Source organism: Bos taurus, chromosome 8, assembly GCF_002263795.3.
Source record: "Bos taurus isolate L1 Dominette 01449 registration number 42190680 breed Hereford chromosome 8, ARS-UCD2.0, whole genome shotgun sequence".
Classification (NCBI taxonomy): Eukaryota; Metazoa; Chordata; class Mammalia; order Artiodactyla; family Bovidae; genus Bos; species Bos taurus.
The window spans coordinates 51,994,748-52,018,015 of NC_037335.1; the positions used below are offsets into that span (position 1 = coordinate 51,994,748).

The 23,268-nt window shown below is 40.3% G+C and overlaps 1 protein-coding gene across 4 annotated transcripts in view; it reads left to right on the forward strand.

Annotated features, from left to right (window-relative positions):
* PCSK5 (proprotein convertase subtilisin/kexin type 5) overlaps window positions 1–23,268 on the forward strand; it is a 519,623-nt gene that overhangs the window by 83,222 nt on the left and 413,133 nt on the right. For all 4 annotated transcript variants that reach the window (XM_024996182.2, XM_024996184.2, XM_024996185.2 and 1 more), the window contains exon 3: window positions 12,387–12,500. In XM_024996182.2, coding sequence (XP_024851950.1) covers window positions 12,387–12,500 — 114 coding nt within the window. The remainder of the gene's footprint in view (window positions 1–12,386; window positions 12,501–23,268) is intronic.

Genomic DNA, 23,268 nt, shown 5'->3' on the forward strand with positions numbered 1-23,268 from the left:
AAAAACTCTTGTGCTGTCATCTTCCTTTTGTTGAACTCTGAAATACCATATTACGTTTGATGGAGTTAAGCATATTCCCTTCTTAGCACTCTCTCCTGTTTAAAATTTCCTGCAATTTTTTTTGATAGCTAGACCTAAGTGAAAGTGAAGTCGCTCAGTCGTGTCTGACTCTTAGCGACCCCATGGACTGCAGCCTACCAGGCTCCTCCGTCCATGGGATTTTCCAGGCAAGAGTACTGGAGTGGGTTGCCATTGCCTGCTCCAATAAAACATACCTAATAGAAAATATATTAATTCAATGTAAAAATATTATCTACCCCTCTACACCTATTTATTGAGGGCCTATTGTCAAGCATTGCCCTTGATACTAGGAACACTAAAACTTAGTTTCTTTCTTTCAAGAAAGTGGGAAAAAAACATGCAATTCAAATTCAAGGTGTTAAATCCTGTATGAGCCTGCATGCATTTATATAGCACAATATATTTGGAGCTTCACAGCAATGTTGTCTACAGATGAGAATATAGAAAGTTAAGATGTACATGGTTTGCTCAAGGCAGCCAGGCTAGTGATTGGTGACATTCTATCAAGAACTCAGGCAGCATATGTTCCCAGTTCATTATTCTGCACTGCCTGTCTGTGACATAGTCTAGCCTAACTCTTGTCTGTTTGCTTTTATGAAGAATACATGCTAGATACTTTTACATATAGCTCCAGAAATACGCTCCTTGCTTTTTTAATATAAACTAATTTAATGTGAAATTGTTTTTCAAAATTTGTTCCAATATGCTATCCTTTTTTTCATGGAGTTGCAGAGGTGGTAATTGATACGTCCTAGATAGCTGGATTAACTATATCTGCTGTTTTCTAATACAGCGTTCCACACCTGCTGTTACACTGAATAGCGTTTTATGCCCTTTGTTGTTGTTCAGTCGCTAAGTTGTATCTGACTCTCTGCAACCCCATGGCTGCAGCATGTCAGACTTCCCTGTCCTTCACTATCTCGCAGAGTTTGCTCAGACTCATGTCCATTGATTTGGTGATGCCATCCAACCATCTCATTCTCTGTCACCTCTTCTCCTGCCGTCAATCTTTCCCAGCATCAGAGTCTTTTCAATGAGTCAGCTTTGCACATCAGGTGGCCAAAGTATTGGAGTTTCAGCATTGGACCTTCCAATGAATATTCAGAGTTAATTTCGTTTAGGATTGACTGGTTTGATCTCTTTGCAGTCCAAGGGACTCTCAAGAGTCTTCTTCAGCACCACAGTTCAAAAGCATCAATTCTTCAGTGCTCAGCCTTCTTTGTGGTCCAACACACCCGTACATGACCATGGAAAAACCGTAGCTTTGACTATATGGACCTTTCTTGGCTAAGTGATGTCTCTGCTCTTTAATATGCTGTCTAGCTTTGTCATAGCTTTTCTTCCAAGGAGCAAGTGTCTTTTATGTCATTACCCTTGTCTTATGCTTGAATGCTTCATACTTGGTTTCCTTTCTATCCTAGGAGTCATTTTATAATTTCTCCTCTATTTAGATGACATCGAACCTGTGGTTTTTATGTCAGTATAGTTGAAAGAACAGAGTCTTCCTCAAAGCTCCTTACTGGACCAGTTTATAGTGGCTAGAATCACAAGAGCATTGTCAAAATGGTGTTCTGCCCAAGGCCTCATGCTTTAGAGGGCCTTATGCTTTGGAGGCCTCGTTGAACATTTTTTTCAGCTGAGTTTTTGTCCCTATCAGCTGAGGAGTTGTTGGGGTCTAGGAAACATACCCACCCTGAACCTGTGTCTTCTTCTAGACAATTTTCCCTGGTAAGCTGGAGCCCAGAGTTAGTTGACCAGATGACTGGGAACCAGTTTGCATGATCTGTGTCAATTTCTTTCCTTATCCATCCACTGGAGGGTGAAATGCACTCCTGGTATACCCACCTCTAGGCCTCAAGGGATTGCCATGGGCATCTGTGGCCCATGGATAAGCCAAAATAGAGATGCATAGTGTTTTAGGACCTTTGCATTAGTTATTCACATTTTCCTTGAGACATTTATATGACTAACTTCTTATTCAGGATTCTGTTAAAATATCACATCTTTCAAAGACCTTTCTTGACTGTCTTACCTAAAATAGCTTCTTCCTCCATAATCACTCTGGACTACCTTATGTTATTTACTTTTTACACCATTTAACATTATGAAAATCTATTACATAATCTTTTATTTATTTCCATTATTATGGCCTAACTTCAAGGAGAATGGAAAGCGCCTGAAGGCAGGAAATTGGTTATTTTGCTCACTGCCATTCTGTAGCATTCAAAACAATGTCTGCCACATAGTAGGCACTCAATATAATATTTTTGGAGTGATTAGATGAATGAAAGAAGAGGCCTTGAAGGTGGGGAATAAATTTTGCTGCTTTAATTGGATGTAACCATTTTCCTTTTTCCCTCTCACACGTCATTTTACCAGGAATGGGGAGGGGAAAAAACAGACAACAGTCTAGGAAATTAAGTGTGCAAATAAGAGTGGAATAATTTGAGGGAATAAATATGACTCTAATTCTCTCAAAGTGAGTGATACAGTTACAAACATAATGCCATGAGTTTTTCACAAAACTAAATAAAGCATGATTAAATTAATGACACATTTAAAATTTTGGGATTCTCTTGGAGAAAGCCAGCTAATTATAGAGTTTTAGGACGGTTGAGGTTTTTTACTGTGGCCTGTGTTGTCTTCTTTTACCCTGTTCTAAACACATGTGCCGAGAAGGCAATGGCACCCCACTTCAGTACTCTTGCCTGGAAAATCTCATGGGCAGAGGAGCCTGGTAGGCTGCAGTCCATGGGGTCGAGAAGAGTCGGACACGACTGAGGGACTTCACTTTCACTTCTCACTTTCATGCATTGGAGAAGGAAATGGCAATCCACTCCAGTGTTCTTGCCTGGAGAATCCCAGGGACGGGGGAGCCTGGTGGGCTGCCGTCTATGGGGTCACACAGAGTCGGACATGACTAAAGTGACTTAGCAGTAGCAGTAAACATATGTGCAATGTTTATTTCACAACTTTCTTCTCAGTTACCTTTCAAAACTGTATGATTCCTCATAGTCCTGACCTGACGATTCTCTAATATAAGCTTCTGATGCATACAGTCATTAAATAAAATTCAATGTGCCTATCTCAAAGAAATCAAGTGAAAATTCTCCTGCAGATAAACAGTAATGCTTATTTTGTTACAAATATAGTTCTTTTAAATGGCAGAATTTGATTATGGTTTTTTCAACAAAAAGAGTGACTCACATCAAATAACAGTGTCAGTATTTAGTAACACCTTGATTATTTGTTAGTGACTAGATAGCCCTGGGTGTTCTTTGGAAGGACTGATGCTGAAGCTGAAATTCCAGTACTTTGGCCACCTCATGTGAAGAGTTGACTCATTGGAAAAGACTCTGATGCTGGGAGGGATTGGGGGGCAGGAGGAGAAGGGGATGACAGAGGATGAGATGGCTGGATGGCATCACCGACTCGATGGACGTTGAGTTTGAGTGAACTCCGGGAGATGGTGATGGGGACAGGGAGGCATGGTGTGCTGCGATTCATGGGGTCGCAAAGAGTCGGACACGACTGAGTGACTGAACTGAACTGAGATAGAGGAAGATTTAAAGACTGTAGCATCCTTACCTGAATGCAGACTTTCACTGAATTCTCTGATTCTTTTCACTAATTAACTCTGATTTCTTAATCAATATTTGAGAAAACTTTGGGGATATGTTGGCTTCAGATTTTAAGGTTTAGAAGTAGCTTGTCAGTGCTAAATCGTCTCCATCAGTCCCTTATGTCCAAAGGAAAAAAGTGCATAGCCAATATTCCCTTAAGTAGGACTTTTTGTTTGTTTTCAAAGTCAGAAGAAAACTGAGGAGAGAAATCCCTTTGTGCTCCGTTTCCCTGTTTTGTTAAAGCTAATAAATATTGTGAAATATGGAAGCACACATATTTATTTCCTGGCATCTGCTTCATCGAGTCATAGAAGTAGTAATATAATTTACTGTATTCCTTTCTAAATATTCATCTTGCATCTGCACAGAATGACTTAAGGTCATCTGTCCACAGGAGCACCTGCCTCACCTCTGTATTGCATTTAACACGAACTTTTTATTTTCAGACAAATCAGAGATAGACCACACACACAGATAAATATTTCAAAGCCAGAAGAGAGAGAGTGGAGAACGTATTTAGTCTGTCTTCTATTATTATAGATAAAAGAGGCCCATAAAGATTTTACAAGGTCACACAGGTGGCTGGTAGAGAATCTGAGATTATAAACCAAGTTCCCCAAATTCCAACCCATCTTCTCTTATTTACCCATCTTTCTCTATATTGTCTGTGTTATAACATACATTAAAACCACCTAAGGTACTTTTTATATACTATGTTTATCATTATTGCTTTTAAAATATGTTCTAATTTAGGCATTTGTCACATTTGATATTATAGGGTTATAGAATAGTAACCAATGGAACATGTTAAAGGAAATTTAAAATCATTTGTATATACAACATACTTGCATAGGTCAAAAGTAACAAGATATTGAAGGGTCAGCAGTAAAAGATTTCCCTCCTGTTCCTGGACCTCAACCCAACCACCTAGTTCAACCCCCACCCTCCAGCCCCCAAGCAGCCAAGAAAGCAGCCAGTGTTATCAGAGTTCTCTGTGTATAGCAGTGACCTCAGAGAGGTGCAAAACTTGTATCTTTTATAGTCTGTGGTACTTTTCCTTTTTTTTTTTTTTCATCTTAGGCTACATCATGGAGACTATTCTCTGTCAAGATACAAAGCCCATTTCATCATCTTTTATGGTTGCATTGTACTTCACTATGTTGGTGTGTTGTTATTTAGTTAATTAATCTCTATCAGTATATATTCAGGTTGTTTACTACTTCAGTTATTACTAGAAGTGCTTCAGTAAATAGCCTTGCATTTTGACATGTGTTAATAAAAATGGAGGAGAGCAGAAATTAATGTAACATTGTAAATGAACTATACTTAAATAAAATATTTTTTAAATGTAAGGTAAATTTCTAAAAACTGAATGACATCTTAGGATTTCTGTAGGTCATGTCCAGTTACTCTCCACAGAGTTGGATAGATTTACATTCCTGTCCCATTATGTGAGGATGACTGTTTAACATTCCTCACTGGTAAAATGTCTTCAGTATTTAGAGTGTTTATATCCAAAAGGTGAGATGTGAAAAGCTTTACCTTGGTGTGGGTTTGATTTGCTTTTTTGTATTTATATTCATGAGGTTAGGCATCTTTTTATATGTTAAAGAAACTTGATTTATATTTTCAGCTATTATTGTATCATTCCCTTTACCTGTTCTCCTACTGCTTTTTCTCTTATTGAATGTAGGAACTCTTTACATCTAAGGGAAAGAGCATTTTCTCTATGGTTGTTGGTGCTGTTGTTCAGTCAGTTGTGTCTGGCTCTTTGCGACCCCATGGACTACAGCACGTCAGGCTTCCCTGTCCTTTACCATCTCCTGGAGCTTGCTCAAACTCATGTCCATTGAGTCAGTGATGCCATTCAACCATCTCATCTTCTGTCATCCCCTTCTTTGCCTGCCTTCAATCTTTCCCAGCATCAGGATCTTTTCTAAAGAGTCAGCTCTTCCAAACAAGTGGCCAAAGTATTGGAGCTTCAGCTTCAGCATCAGTCTTTCCAATGAATATTCAGAGTTGATTTCCTTTAGGATTGGCTGGTTTGATCTCTTGCAATATCATGAGTCTTCTCCAGCACCACAGTTTAAAGGCATCAATTCTTTGATGATCAGCCTTCTTTATGGTCTAACTCTCACATCCATCCATGACTACTGAAAAACCATAGCTTTGATTAGACGGACCTTTGTCAGCAAATTAACATCTCTGCTGTTTAGTATGCTGTCTAGGTTTGTCATAGCTTTTCTTCCAAGGATCAAACATCTTTTAATTTCATGGCTGCAGTCACCATCTGCAGTGATTTTGGAGCCCAAGAAAGTAAAGTCTGTTGCTGTTTCCACTGTTTCCCCATCTATTTGCCATGAAGTGATGGGACCAGATGCCATGATCTTGGTTTTTTGAATGTGGAGTTTTTCTGTGTGTGTGTGTGTGTGTTTTAATATTTATTTTTGGCTGTGCTGGGTCTCATTGCTCTAGGTGCAGTGAACAGGGGTACTCTCTAGTTGCGATGCATGGGCTTTTACTTGTGGTGGCTTCTGCTGTTGTGGAGCACAGGCTCTAGGGCATGGGGGCTTCGGTAGTTGCAGCACATGGGCTCAGTAGTTGTGGTGATGAGCTTAGTTGCTCTTGGCAATTGGGATCTTCCCGAACAGGAATCAAACCCTCGTCTCCTGCATTGGTAGATGCAGTCTTTACCACCGAGCCACCAGGGAAGCCCAAATGTTGAGTTTTAGGTCAGCTTTTCACTCCTCTTTCACCTTCACCAAGAGGCTCTTTAGTTCCTCTTTGCTATATGTTTTTCTAATTTGTCTTTACCTTGTTTATGAAGTAATTTTTGCCATGCCATATTTATGATTTAGTTGAATTTATCAATTTTTCCAAATCACTTTTTTGATTTGTATTATACATAAACATCATTCACTCTCAGGTTATTTCTTAAAATCTCCTAAAAAAATCTGGGTTTCTTATGGTACTTTTATAGGTTTATTTGTTTACTTTTAATATGATTCATTTGGAATTGATCCTAATGATTAAGATGTGGGAATGGTTTAAATCTTATTTTTCCCCCAGTTGTTTGGTGTTTCAACATCATTTATAAAGTACTCTGTTTTTCCCCATTGATTTGTGATAGCAACCTTATGACATAGTCTAGTCTTGCATATTTTCAGTCAGTTTGTTGACTTTCCATCCCATTCAATTGATACAGATATTTATGTCGGTATTTATTTCAGTCATTAGCTTTAATATCTAAAGGGAAGATTTTTCCTCACTATGGGATGCATTTTTAAAGTGACACTACATATTTTTTCAGTTGAGGCATAATTGACTTTTAAAACTATAAAATTGTACATCATTGTGATTTGATATATTTGATCTATTGAAAGGATTTCTCCCTTCTAGTTATTTATAACTAACACATCCATCACTGCCCATATTTATCTTTTTTTTGTGAGAACATTTAAGTTCTACTCGCTATTAACAAATTTCTATTGTACAATATAGTGTTATCAGCAATGGTCACCATATTATTCCTTAGATCCTCAGACCTTATTCATCTTACAACTGAAAGTTTATATCTTTTACCAGCTTCTCCCTATTTCCCCCATTACCCCCAGCCCCTGGCAGCCACTTTTTCTATATTTTTATCAGTTTGACTTTTATTTAGATTCCACATGTAAATAATACATGCCATATTTGTCTTTCTTGTAATACCACCATTGATTTTCTGTTTCTATTTTGTGATTAGCTATATAATGGGCTTCCCAGGTGGCACTAGTGGTAAAGAATCCACCTGCCAATGCAGGAGATGCAAGAGACATGGGTGTGATCCATGGGTCAGGAATAGAACCTGGAGTAGGAAATGGTACCCCACTCCAGTATTCTTGCCTGGAAAATTCCATGGACAGAGGAGCCAGGAGGGCTACAGTCCTTGGGGTCGCAGAGTCGGACTTGACTGAGCACACACATACTGTCCATACTTAGATAATACAGATTCGTAGGATAACATCCTTTTCTCTGATAGGTGACAGATTTCCTTCCTCATGTATATAGTATCAGAAAGTTGGTAAATTCCAAAATCATGAGATATGAGTTCAGCTGAGACTGTGTAGATAGGCTTCCCATAATCATCCATTAGTGTGCTTCGTGTGGCATATCAAACTAACAAAAGCAAACATGTTTCACCAAAGATCCTGGAGTGGCAAATGTCCACTGTTCATGTGGACCACGTCAGCAGTAAGCTCTGCATAGAGGGAGGGAGTGCCTTTAACACCATGTACCGCACATGTGGTGAAATTACTGGAGGCTACACTGATCAGGACTGAAGTTTTTTTTTTTTTTTAATTCTGACTTTAATGTAGATTCATAATATATAGGAAATAGAACATTTAGAAGCTAAACCAGTGAGGGAAAGCACACTGTTTTCCTTTTTTCCTGGGCTGGCTGTAGTTTTATGAAAATAAATTTCTAAGTGGCTTTTCTTTGCGTTGGGCTTCTTGTCAAGAGGTGAAACCTGTATAACGCATTACATCTGAGTTTCTTTTTTTTTTTTTAAGGTCTCAAGGACAGACATATGGATAATGGTTTAAAAATATAAATATGGTCTTTCCAGTCATAGAAATCTTCTGCCCCAAGAGGTGCTTTTCCCGCTTTCCCAAAAATGTAGGGCTCAGGACTCATAAAGCACCAAAGCAAAATACATGGTATTTGACACTAAAAAAAAAACCCAACTGTGCTTTTCTTGAGTTTTGCAGCTCTGTGATCAGGCAGTGTGACTTATAGTCAAATGTAGAGGCCAACTTGCTGTGTTACCTTCTAGCCACTGAATCCTGTAACTAAGCGTTTTTGTTTGGTAAAATTACAGAAGAGACGGTGCTTGTGAGATATTTTGTTCTATTTTCATACCTATAGTTCATTTAGGAAAATGACTGTCACTTACTTTTCTCACATACTTATCCTATTTATCCATTTCTCTGTGTGTGTATACATAAGGAGAAATACATACAGTGTCATTGTAGAGACAGCTATTCACCCCTACTCCACTGTAGACTTGTCCTGAGCTTGAGTCATTTCATTATTGGGTCCACACGAGATTTAATGTCTGATTTCTAAATAGACATTGGCAGTTCAGAATTTATGGAGGCTCTCTTAGGAAAGACCACCACCAATATAGGGTTAGTTTGAAAACCATTCTGTCCAAATGGATCTTACCAAGTGTTCAAATATGAACTAGTTCAATCTTGTTGGGGTAAATCTTATAGACAGTTATAAGAATTTATAACTGTTAAATTAATAAATAATAATTATATTAGTATAATACATAATAATAAATGTTATATATTATAAACATTTATAATAAATGTTATAATAAATGTCTTATAGACATTTATAAGAATTATAAATATTATTGCATAGTCAAAATTTTCATGAATGATCTGTTTAGTATAGTGATAGATCCTGCATCAGATGTCATTTATGAAGATAACATGTTTATGAAGTGAAGAACTGTAGAATACTTGCTAAATATTCTTTGGTAAAATTAAGTCCTTCAGAGGCAAAGATTATTCTTAGTCATCTTTGTATTCCCAGCCCAGTGTCTGGTATTGAATAGGCACTTACTGCATATTGAATGAATAAATGAGTGAAAGAAACTCATTTCTTAGATTGTCTGAAATAGATTAAAATGTTTCCTTGAAATAGACAAAATGCCCATGCTTGCTGCTCTACTTTAAGAAGGAAGTTGATTTTGTTCTGTGGTTTTGGAAACATGGTCACTTTGGAAATTAGTCTCTTCATTAAAAAAGTTATACACATTTTTAATGACACATTAGTTTCAGTGTGATTTCTGAATAGCAGTCTCTTGAAATAAAGCAAAAACAAAATCCCTGTTAGCTTGCCTTGAAACTATTGTTCAATACTTTAAAGAAATAATTTGTAATACCTTTTATTTGGGCTTCCCTAGTGGCTCAGATTGTAAAGAATCTGTCTGCAATACAGGAGACCTGGGTTCAGTCCCTGGGTCAGGAAGATCCCCTGGAGAAGAGAACAGCAATCCACTCCAGTATTCTTGCCTGGAAAACTTCTAGGGACAGAGGAGCCTACGGGGCTACAGCTCAAGGGGTTGCAAAGAATCATACACGACTGAGCAACTAACACAACACATCTTTTTTTATTTAGTGTATACACGTGTGTCTGTGTGTATGTGCATGTGTGTAAGTGATGTAGAATGATTCAGTGCCAGAGAGTCACTTGGTATAGATTAATTAAAACAGTAACAGAAAACTTTCATTTTCCAGAATATTATTTTCGTTTATTGACTTTGTACTCATAATTTTGCTTAAATAACCTATCAGAGAAGGTACTTATATGATGTTGAGCTGTTGATCCTAATCATAAATAGATCTTATATTTATTTGGGAGGCTATGTGATTCTGTTTGCCTTGTTAGTGATATAACTAAGAATTCACTATTTAAATTCATCTTGCACACCAAATTGTTATTCAGTCACTAAGTCATGTCTGACCCTTTGCAACCCAATGGAATGTAGCCTGCCAGGCTTCTCTGTTCATGGAGTTTTTCAGGCAAGAATAATGGAGTGGGTTACTATTTCCTTCTCCAGGGGATCCTCCCAACCCAGAGATCGAACCTACATCTCCTGCATCTCCTGCATTAACAGGTGGAGTCTTTACCACTGAGCCACCAGGGAAGCCCTCCGATATTTTGTTGAATAATATTTTCCAATATGAGAATCATAGAAATTTATTAGTTGGGCTTTTGGCCCTAGTATCCCTGGGTTGGGAAGATCCCCTGGAGGAGGAAATGGCAACCAAATCCAGTGTTCTTGCCTGGAAAATCCTATGGACAGAGGCTGGTGGGCTACAGTCCATGGGGTCACAAAAGAGTCAGACACAACTTAATGACTAAACAACAACAAACCTTGTTTATAGCCGTGCATTTTGAGCGTATTCATTTCTCCTTTAATATTTCTTCTCCTCCAGTAATCTTTGAAATAGGAAGGAAGTCATTATTGAATGGTATGGGTATAGAATCACAGTAGTGGACAATAACATCTCTGTCACTCTGTTTTTAATTCCTTTATGGAGAATACAGATAAATGGTGGAAGGAAGCATTTTAGAATAGTATGATTAAATTAGCTATGGAAAGAAGAAATCAACAAAAGAGAATTTAGGAACAAATTGTAGAATGCCACCTGGGCTGATATTACATTTGAGATGCTTTGTTCAAAATGAAATATGCTTATTTTTATGTTGCCATAATGATTTCCTATTTTTAAAAATACCCCCATTCATACCCATATCATTTAGGTTACAAATCTGTATCAAACTCAGAAGTTCCCTTATGTTTAAGCATAAGTTGAGGCTAAATGTTAAGACGTTTCTCAAACGTAGAGGTTTTGAATTTTGGAGCTGGCAGAGAACCTGTGACTCAGGAAATTGAGTGACGATTCCCACTTTATTCCAGAAACAGGCCTAGTAGAGCTTTGATTTTCTGATTACCCAAATAGTGCTTTTCCCACCACTCTGTGTGGATAGACATTTTAAAAAAATTTTGTGATCCTAGAGCATTTGATCCCTGGATAGTTTGATGTGTAATCCTAGAACATTGAAAATTTTTATACAAAATTTGGCCTATGGGTCAAATCCAGCCTCCCATGTGTTTTTATTCACTGTTTTATTGGAACATCAGTTCAGTTGCTCAGTCATGTCCAACTCTTTGTGACCCCACGAACCGTAGCACGTGAGGCCTCCCTGTCTATCACCAACTCCCAGAGTCCACCCAAACCCATGTCCATTGAGTCAGTGAGGCCATCAACCATCTCATCCTCTGTCGTCCCCTTCTCCTCCTGCCCTCAATCTTTCCCAGCATCAGGGTCTTTTCAAATGAGTCAGCTCTTCGCATCAGGTGGCCAAAGTATTGGAGTTTTAGCTTCAAAATCAGTCCTACCAATGAACACCCAGGACTGATCTCCTTTAGGATGGGCTGGTTGGATCTCCTTGCAGTCCAAGGGACTCTCAAGAGTATTCTCCAACACCACAGTTCAAAAGCATCAATTCTTCAGTGCTCAGCTTTCTTTATAGTCCAACTCTCATATCCATACATGACCACTGGAAATACCATAGCCTTGACTAGACAGACCTTTGTTGACAAAGTAATGTCTCTACTTTTTAATATGCTGTCTAGGTTGGTCATAACTTGCCTTCCAAGGAGTAAGCATCTTTTAACATAGTTACACCCATTTATTTATTTACTGTCTATGGTGCTACAATGGCAGAATGAGTAGTTATAGCAGAGATTGTATGACCTGCAGAGCTGAAGATATTTATTATCTGGACCTTCAGAGAAGAAGTTTGCCAGCCCTTAGGATGAATAAATCAGTTTTTAAAACTAACACTATCGATTTAAAATAAATTGGGAGTTAAATGTTCTTTCTGAAAAAGCTTTAAGGGGTTGGCACATTGTTGAGAAATATGAATGATCTTTCATAAAAGAATGCAAAACCTATCTACCTTAAAAAATAGAACCAGGGTTTCTAGGGACTCTTGAAGCTCCTAGACTTAGGATTCTAGTCTCCAGAATGAAACCTGTGACTGACACAGGATGGGAACTGTCTCAGACTGTCATTGGATAGAACTTGAACATTCACCAAATGTCTTTCTTGGCAGGTGGAGTGGATCCAACAGCAAGTGGTAAAAAAACGGACCAAGAGGGATTATGACTTCAGCCGCGCCCAGTCCACTTACTTCAATGATCCCAAGTGGCCAAGCATGTGGTATATGGTGAGTTCTGCTGGCCAGGGCCTGTGGCATCCTGTTGTGTGTTGTTCAGCAATGTTGGGATGAGGAAGACAGAGAAACAGTGAGCAAGGACTTTTTCCTGTTTCAGGACCCGCCACTGGTGGGTTAATGGCCCGAGCTATTTTCTGGATCTTTTTTGAAGTTAACTCTCTGGTTCTAAGGACAAAGAGAGAAATTCTGATCCTGAAGGTGTTTCTACTTGAGATCTTACTCTGTGTAGTAGTTTTGTAAGTTTGGGTCAGAAGATGGGAAAATAACATAAAGGGCAGACACCCTGAGACTTAGCAATAGTTGTGTTCACCTCTGGTACACATCAACTCTACTCTGAAACCAGTCTGGTTAATGAATACTGGCTCTTGGAAATCATTGAAATGACTCTGCTGGTAGGTAACAGATTCCTAACTTGAGTTATCTAAATGTACCTTCTCACTTTGGGTAACAATTTTTTAAAAACTAGACTAGGAAAAAAATAGTTGAAAAGTGTTTGACTTGTAGCTAGTTCAGTGGTTCAAGCCCACTGCAGTATTCTTGCCTGAAAAATCCCATGGACAGAGGAACTTACCTAGTGGACTACAGTCCAAAGTATCACAAAGAATCGTATGTGACTGAGCACGCACACAGTGGTTCAAGCAAAAACTTTCAGCAAGGGAAACTTAATGTGTTGGGAAGAATGATCTAGAAATTCACTTGATGTTGCCTCCTTTGAAAACGTACTTCTCTAACCTTAGGGTTTTATGTTTGTGATCCCTAAAAAATTGACTAGAATATGATACTTTATCATGAAATTTATATGTTATCAATTTGCTCTATAATCTGCAAAAAGACCTTAACTTTTTTTAAATTTTTTTTGAAAATCTTTATGGTAAATTATTGCCAGAATTATTTCCCCCAGTCTACCTTGTTTTTTTGCAGTCCCTGACCCTGCTTCTCTATACATCCATTGCATTCCAAATACGTGGCTCATGCTTTTCTGCCTCCTTGCACTTCATTCCTTCCCAGAGTGGCCTTCTGTCCTGTCCCGCCTCCTCAGGTCAGAATTCTGCATCGCTCAGAGCCCACACCTGAGGCTGACTGTTTCATGTCTCCCATGTCCTCGTCTGTCACGGTCCTTCCTCTGCTCTCCTGGGCCCGCTGTCTCTGCCATTCGTGACATCCTCCCCTTGGCGCTTTGTTTTATAGTTTTTATTGTAGTTTTAAATATCCTCTGTTACTTTGTGTGTGGGGGTCACTTACATCCTCCCATCTGAGAATGTAGCCTAGTACCTAGCAACACTAGGAATCTGTGTTCATTTGGAGATGGGTGAATGTGGCTGGCATTTCTCCCAGTTTCCCTCCTCTTAGTCTTACCCAGAAGTGGAAGGTTGTGGAAAGATTCTGGACCCCAACCAGAGTTTTACACAGAAAACTCTTTCATGCATAAGGGGAAATAAAGGAGCCATGAAGCTAAGTTCAAAGGGAGATGAGACTCAAAGCATCATTTGAGTAGAAATCACCTGAGGGGACCCTGATGCTGGGAAAGATTGAAGGCAAAAGGAGAAGGGGGCGGCAGAAGATGAGATGGTTGGATACCATTACCGACTTAATAGACGAGTTTGAGCAAACTCTGGGAGATAGTGGAGGACAGGGGGGCCTGGCATGCTACAATCCGCGGGGTCACAAATAGTCAGACATGACTTAGTGACTAAACAACAATAAGGGGACAGTGAGACGCTTGCCAGCTTATTAGCCCCAAGACCAAGAAAGAATGAACCACAAGGGAAGGCATTAGAGGGAGTGTTAGCAGGAGCTCAGGAGCATTTGTCTATGCTGACAAGATGATAAGGATGTAATAGGATTAAGAAGTAGAATGGAAGCAACATGCCCGTAACACCTCTCTTCTTAAGGCCCAGGGGCAGTGAGACCCTCTTTGACTTGCATTTCTTTTTTGCAAGAAAGAAACACATTGCTATCTGCACATGTCCCACTCAACAGTGCAGGTGGACAGCAGCTCTCCCTGACACTCTCATCACTCGAGCAGGGCAGGTTGGGCTGTTGCAGGAGCCATGGCAAGGTGACTCCAAAGATTTCAGTGTGTATAGGGGAAGATCTCCTTACACCTGAGAACCTCTGCCATTTCTTCGGAAATTCTCTTTTTGATGTGAGGAAAGGTTAAGAGGGAAGAGCTTTTGTTTGCCTCTTTAAAATATTGGATGTTTTTCAACACATACTTGATGGTAATAATTCAAATAGATCACGTTCATTGAGCACTTAGCACGTGCTAAAGTATAAGGTGCTTATACTTTATTCTAATATTTTTCTAATATAGTTTAAATAGAGATGTGTGTTTAATATTGGCCCTGTGTTATAAGAGTTAGGAATCCAAGGCTTATAAAATTTACATCATTTGCCTAAGATCACCCAACCTGAAAGTGATGAAACAGAGATGCCAAGCCAGGTAGGTTGACGGGAGTCCACAGGATGAACATGGCATCATATCCCCACCCTTCTACTATCCACAAACAACTGTAAGCGAGACACTACAGCCCTCCAGAAACTTCTAATCTGTCCATGGACAAATGACTGAAGTTCAAGGAAGAAACATGGGTGCCATGTAGGATGAGCAAAGTGTCTTGGGAGCAGCCAAAGCACTTCAAAGCTTCCTATTAAAGGCATACTTTTTCCTTAATGAAAGCAATGGGAAATTCGTTACATACCTATGTTTATGTCAGTAGTAGTGACAGAATTGGAGTCAGAACTTCAAGTCTGCAAACATGGATTCAGTTCCCCATTACTTTGCTTATATGGCCGTGATTGAATCACTTAAACTCTTGTCAACTAGAAAATAAGAATCAGATCAGATCAGTCGCTCAGTTGTGTCCGACTCTGTGAGCCCATGAATCGCAGCACACCAGGCCTCCCTGTCCATCACCAACTCCCAGAGTTCACTGAGACTCACGTCCATCGAGTCAGTTATGCCATCCAGCCATCTCATCCTCTGTCGTCCCCTTCTCCTCTTGCCCCCAGTCCCTCCCAGCATCAGAGTCTTTTCCAGTGAGTCAACTCTTCGCATGAGGTGGCCAAAGTACTGGAGTTTCAGCTTTAGCATCATTCCTTCCAAGGAAATCCCAGGGCTGATCTCCTTTAGAATGGACTGGTTGGATCTCCTTGTAGTCCAAGGGACTCTCAAGAGTCTTCTCCAACACCACAGTTCAAAAGCATCAATTCTTTGGCGCTCAGCCTATTCCACAGTCCAACTCTCCCATCCATACATGACCACTAGAAAAATCATAGCCTTGACTAGACGGACCTTTGTTGGCAAAGTAATGTCTCTGCTTTTGAATATGCTATCTAGGTTGGTCATAACTTTCCTTCCAAGGAGTAAGCGTCTTTTAATTTCATGGCTGCAGTCACCATCTGCAGTGATTTTGGAGCCCAGAAAAATAAAGTCTGACACTGTTTCCACTGTTACCCCATCTATTTCCCATGAAGTGATGGGATCGGATGCCATGATCTTCATTTTCTGAATGTTGAGCTTAAAAGCCCACTTTTTCACTCTCCACTTTCACTTTCATCAAGAGGCTTTTTAGTTCCTCTTCACTTTCTGCCATAAGGGTGGTGTCATCTGCATATCTGAGGTTATTGATATTTCTCCCGGCAATCTTGATTCCAGTTTGTGTTTCTTCCAGTCCAGCGTTTCTCATGATGTACTCTGCATATAAGTTAAATAAGCAGGGTGACAATATACAGCCTTGACGTACTCCTTTTCCTATTTGGAACCAGTCTGTTGTTCCATGTCCAGTTCTAACTGTTGCTTCCTGACCTGCATACGAATTTCTCAAGAGGCAGAAAATAAGAGTACCTACCTCTTAAGTTGAGTTAGTGACTGCTATGTAACAAATCACAGAACTTAGTTTTTAAGACAGAGATCTCCTGAGTTCTGTGGGTCAGGCATGCAGAGAGGGCCCAGTGCTGATGACTTCTCTGTTCAGTGATGTCTAGGGCTTCAGTTGGAAGACTCAGAATTGTGACTGGAGTTGGAGGATCCACTGACGAGGTCACATGGCTGGTTCTTCTCCACCTGGGCCTCACTAGAGAGCTGCTTGAGTGGCCCCTTGACATGGCTCTGTCCTCCCCCAGGGCAAATGATTTAAGAGATTGTGTCAGAGGTGGTGATGTCTTTTTATGATCTAATCTCAGAAGTTACTTCTGTAATTTTCTGTTGACTACATGTTTGAACTCTAATTCAGTGTATGAGGGGACTACACAAGGGTGTGTGTACTAGGAGGCGAGAATGGTTAAGAAGCTGGTTACCATAATTAAATGAAATACTACGTGGGAAAGCTTTAGCACAGTGCCTGGCAGTAGAAGACTCTTTAAAGTAAATTATAATTGTTCTTCTTTTGAATTACAATACATGCTATCTTCCTTTTATCTGTTTTCATTGCTACAGTTGAAGAAGAGTATGATTATATGTGCAGTGGACATCCTTCAGAGGGCTCAGTGACATGTCATTGACACTGTTGAGACACAGTGCTGATTTCCTCCTTCCTTTTTCTGAGCCCTGGGCCCTGCTGCAGTGTTTTTTGAGGGTTACTTGGCGAACCTCCATAGGGTCCTGCCTTCAGCTCGTTAGCCTAGGCCTGATCCTGTCAGTCTATATTTATCACAGGAGAACAGAGATTAAAGAATGGCATGAAGTGTGCCTGAGTGTCTCTTTTAATTAATTTAAAAGCTTTACCCCTGTCGCTCCTCCCCTTGGAAACTGGTATGTGAAACCATTATGTCCAGCCTTGAGGCCTGGGCAGTATATTCAAGGAAAGGTGCATTTACAAGAGTTTGTTATGGAGACGATGGCTGGCTAATTACTCCTCTGACCTGGAACGCTGTGCTTGGGCTTCCAGGAGCTTGCAGGGTCCAGTCCTAGAAACAGAACTCGCTTCTCATTGTATTGACAGACTCCAGCATCTCCTGTTTGTGAGCATGGTGGCAAGTCCCGAGGATTTAGGAAAACATGATCTGTACTTCCTTCGAAGATCAGTAAGGCAGAAGAGGAATACATAAGTGCCAATGAGTTTGCTGGACCAACAGTTCTGCCCTGAAAGTGTCTCTGGGATCATGTGCATACACCCAGCTCCATGGGCTTTGGGTTCTAATTTTTGCTCATAGATTTGCTTCTTCTGTTAAAATGTCCTGAGTAGTAATGGATGCCCAAGCTTGGGTCCCCCTATAAGAGATTTTTATTTTTGGTATAGAGGAGGGCTCAGGCAGCAAGATTTCATAAGAATCCCCTGGTAAGTCTAATAGGCAGCCAGGAATCCTGAGTTATTTATTCACTGCCCACATCTGGGATAAATGCTCAATGAATGCTAATGAAATAAATAGACGAGTAAACTGAATATCAGTGATCATCTTCATAGTTGAGAAAATAATTGGCTGTGTCAAACATTTTGCCAAACTTTCATGTGTATTATATTATTGCCAGTATTCCAGTGAGTTGGGACCTATTACTATCTCATTTTAGGGCTTCCCAGGTGGCGCAAGAGGTGGAGAACCTGCCTGCCAGTGCAGGTAATGCAAGAGATGTGGGTTTGATCCCTGGGTTAAGAAGATCCCCTGGAGGAGGGCATGAAAACCCACTCCAGTATTCTTGGCTGGGAGAATCCCGTGGACAGAGGAGCCTGGAGGGCTACAGTCCACAGGGTTGCATAGAGTCAGACATAACTGAAGTGAGTTAGCACACACACATGCATTGTCTTCATTTTACACTGAAGAAATTACAGAAGAGACAAGTAACTTGTCCAGAGTCGCACTGTTTACCAGTGGGCAGATCCTGTTATTCGAACCCAGTCACTCTGACTCCAGAGGCTAGACTTCCAACTGTTGTGTCACGGGACTTCATATGAATGGCATCACAAATCACCTGAAAGGATTACTGCCCACCTCTCTCATGCCCCCCAGTGGAAATTTGGGAATTTGCATTTCTGACAAGCTAGTGCAGGTGATGGAATTTTAGTTGAGCTATAAAGCAGAGACATTACATTCTCAACAAAGGTCTGTCTAGTCAAGGCTATCGTTTTTCCAGTAGTAATGCATGGATGTGAGAGTTGGACTATAAAGAAAGCTGAGCACCGAAAAATTGATGCTTTTGAACTGTGGTGTTGGGGAAGACTCTCGAGAGTCCCTTGGACTGCAAGAAGATCCAACCAGTACATCCTAAAGGAAATCAGTCTTGGGTGTTCATTGGAAGGACTGATGTTAAAGCTGAAACTCCAATACTTTGGCCACCTAGTGCGAAGAGCTGACTCATTTGAAAAGACCCTGATGCTGGGAAAGATTGAGGGCAGGAGGAGAAGGGGACAACAGAGTACAAGATGGTTGGATGGCATCACCGACCCATGGGTCATGGGTAAACTCCGGCAGTTGGTGATGGATAAGGAGGCCTGGTGTGCTGCGGTCATGGGGTTCCAAAGAGTTGGACACGAACACGACTGAGCAACTGAACTTAACTGAAATCCTAAAAGATGATGCTGTGAAAGGGCTGCACTCAATATGCCAGTAAATCTGGAAAACTCATCAGTGGCCACAGGACTGGAAAAGGTCAGTTTTCATTCCACTCCTAAAGAAAGGCAATGCCAAGGAATGTTTAAACTACCGCACAATTGTACTCATCTCACACACTAGCAAAGTAACACTCAAAACTCTCCAAGCCAGACTTCAACAGTACATGAACTGTGAACTTCCAGATGTTCAAGCTGGATTTAGAAAAGGCAGAGGAACCAGAGATCAAATTGCCAACATCTGCTGGATCATAGAAAAAGCAAGAGAGTTCCAGAAAAACATCGAACTCTGCTTTATTGACTATGCCAAAGCCTTTGACTGTGTGGATCACAATAAACTGTGGAATATTCTGAAAGAGATGGGAAAGCAGACCACCTGACCTGCCTCCTGAGAAATCTGTATGCAGGTCAAGAAGCAACAGTTAGAACTGGACATGGAACAACAGACTTGTTCCAAATCGGGAAAGGAGTACATCAAGGCTGTATATTGTCACCCTGTTTATTTAATTTATATGCAGAGTACATCATGAGAAACACCGGGCTGGAGGAAGCACAAGCTGGAATTAAGACTGCTGGGAGAAATATCAATAACCTCAGATGTGCAGATGATACCACCCTTATGACAGAAAGCAAAGAAAAACTAAAGAGCCTCTTGATGAAAGTAAAAGAAAGTGAAAAAGTTGGCTTAAAACTCAATATCCAGAAAACTAAGATCATGACATCCAGTCTCATCACTTTATGGCAAATAGATGGGGAAACAGTGGAAACAATGAGAGACTTTGTTTTCTTGGGCTCCAAAATCACTGCAGATGGTGACTACAGCCATGAAATTAAAAGATTCTTGCTCTTTGAAAGAAATGCTATGACCAATCTAGGCAGCATATTCAAAAGCAGAGACATTACTTTACCAACAATGGTCTGTCTAGTCAAGGCTATGGTTTTTCCAGTAGTCATGTATGGATGTGAGAGTCGGACTATAAAGAAAGCTGAGTGCCAAAGAATTGATGCTTTTGAACTGTGGTGTTGGAGAAGACTCTTGAGAGTCTTTTGGACTGCAAGGAGATCCAACCAGTCCATCCTAAAGGAAATCAGCCATGAATGTTCATTGGAAGGACTGATGCTGAAGCTGAAACTCTAATACTTTGGCCACCTGATGTGAAGAACTGACTCATTAGAAAGGACCCTGATGCTGGGAAAGATTGAAGGCAGGAAGAGAAGGGGACAATAGAGTACAAGATGGTTGGATGGCTTTACCAACTCAATGGACACGAGTTTGAGTAGGCTTCAGAAGTTGGTGATGGACAGGGAAGCCTGGCGTGCTGCAGTCCATGGGGTCGCAAAGAGTTGGACATGGCTGAGCGACTGAACAAGTTCGCAATTGATGCTGATTTTATTTGACTCTCAGGACCACTTAGAGATATCCTTGCTCTAACATATTTTCACCACGGGGTTTATGTGAACACAGCTGGCCTCCACCTCCCCATTATCAGTTGGAGGAAGAAGAGCTTTCAAAAAACTTAGAGACACTTTAAAGTGCCCTTGGTCAATTTAGCTTGTTTCTCTTGATCTTATACATTTATCTTACTGACAAAATTTTCTATCTGGGAAGCCGACAGCTTTAATTAAAAAGATATTTTCACTTTACTGGCATTGATTGAGAAGTGCCCTTGCCTAAAACAGTCTTTCAAGATGTTCCACAGACAAAGGATATCTGATGGGAAAGATTGTGAAAATCTGACCAAGTGTGCGTGAACTTGGTGTAATAGACATGTTTTTAACATACAAAGCTGGTATAATGGGCCATTTTGATCCCCTGAAGAAAATTCACTTTGGCTCTAGAAAGAGCATGGCTAAGTAAGATGCCCCTTCAAGGATCTGAGAATGCCAATTGAGCAAATTCAGGGAGTTAAATATTTTTTGTTACAAAATACTTAAGACATACAGAAATTTGAAAGAGAACCATAAATGCCTGTCCACCCACCCCCAATCTGAAGAATAGAATGTTATCTATACCGTTGAAGTCCCTTGTGGGCCATGTCTTTATAGTATCTGTTGATCCCTTACACAGTTATGGCAGATGCCACATTTGAAATACAGGAGGAGATGGGAATTCTCCTTTGTTGGCAGGATGGTTCTCTTTATGGGAGAGATTATTCAATTTATAGTAGATTTTATATTTTCTGAAATCATCCTAAAGCATTTATACATGAAATTTGTACTCAGGCTATTGACAACGAGTCCCAAGAAGGCAACTTGGAAGTGAAACTTGGAGGAAGCTATAAGTTTAGCCAAATAGCTCTTTTATTCCTTTAGTCATGTAAATATTTTATTTCCTTAGAAACATGTTATAGCATTGTACAGTATTTCTTGTCTAACTGTTAAGAACTAATACTGATTTTGAAGAAGCCCATAGTGAAGTATTAAAAAAAAAAAAGTTTTTTTTCCTGCCTTTTAGAAGGCAAGCTCAATTCCAAAGGGAAAAGTAAAGAAGGCCCTGTGAAATCTTGCTATTTGACTCTCAGACTGGAGTAGTTGAGTATGACTGGCATCCTTAACACATAATTTTTTGTGATGAATATTGGGTGGCCTACTTAATATGCATTTTTAAAGCCAGGATTTAACAAATGGGCTCACTTTTTGATGCACTACCTCAAATTTCATGAAAACTCTCTGGGTGGTTTTTTTTTTTTTTTAAGGGAAAAAAATCATATTTGTCGATCAGCGGAGTGAAAATTAACTGAGTTCGGCTGTGCGTGTGAGGCATATCTGCCAGAAACTATGAACTAGCTAGGATAGTAATTGTGAAAAATGATTGTAAGCCACATGGTTCGTTCTTAGCCAACTGGATGGTATTCAGTTCTCCAAGAGTGTGAGGCATTGCTGTTTCTGTGGTTGGCACACATTTTCCTAATGACTTATACTGTCATTTGACTCTAATAAAATCTGGTGGGGTTTGTGGCATTATTGTCCTGGCAGCTTGGAGATCATCCTTTTATGGCACCCCATTTAACTGTTTTAATTGAAAATGCAACATGGTGTAAATCTGCAGCCATGTGGTCCATCTTGACGCAAGCAGGAGGCCTTCTGAGAAAGGACGGACTCCAGCCAGGCAGCAAATGATTTCCTGGTAAGAACTACTGGGGGTTGAGATGTGGTTTTGGTGCACTGATGTTTTACTTCAGACTAACTCTGTGTCCTGTGGAAAGGTATTTTAGCTCTCTCACCCTTAGCTCATCTGAACAAATGTGGAATCTAGACTAGATGCTTTCTAGAGGTCATTCCCGCTTGAACCTCCTCTAGGTCCACATGGCAAGTTGAACTAGAGATGGAATCTTAGGGAGACATATACCACCACATCCTGATTTCCAGCTCAGACCTACCCTGTTCCTGACTGCTGTACCCCATGCTTTTGTTTCATTACTGCTTCAATCTCAGCGTGTCCCCGTGTTGGGGTCCCTGAGACCACCCCCAGATTAGGTGATTCACTGGGAGGAGTCACATAATTCAGCAAAGAGTCATACAGCTATGATTTATTTCGGTGAAAGGATATAATGTGAAATCAGCAAAATTAAAAGCCACATGGGGCAAAGTCCAGGGGAAACCAGGCTGAAGCTTCCAAGAGACTTCTCTCAGTGGAGTAACACAGAAAGCACTTAACTCCTCCAGCATGAATTGTGCCATGTGTGACATGCTGGCTGCCAGGGAGCTCGTGAGGGACTTGGTGCTCAGGGTTTTTACTGGGAGTTGGTCGTGTCGGTACTCAGGGCCTTCTATGTACCCAAATTCCATTCTCTTGGAGGCATTCAGCACAACCATATTGTTTGTGTAACCAGCTTAGACACAGTGAGACAGTTTTATGAAGGAATGGTGAAAACTCTCCCCAAACCCAAATTCCCAGATGCCCGCCGAGAGTATTTGGGCAGCCAAACACATGAATGGCTGAGTTGAAATTATGCTCCTCCTTTATTAGAACTTGTGTTCACTGAATGAATAAATTAACCCCAAAGAAAAATGCTCATAAGTGATAACTCCAAGAAAAAGCAAACTTGAATCCTAAGTCCATATTTGTTTTACAGCCTGAAAAATCCCTTCATGAAGGATAATGGAATGACATGAAGTCATCATTATTATCATGAGTTAATTAGCAAGATCCAATTAGAGTTCTGCTATTGGTACCCTCAATGGACTAACCTCAACTGACTAGACAAACTGAC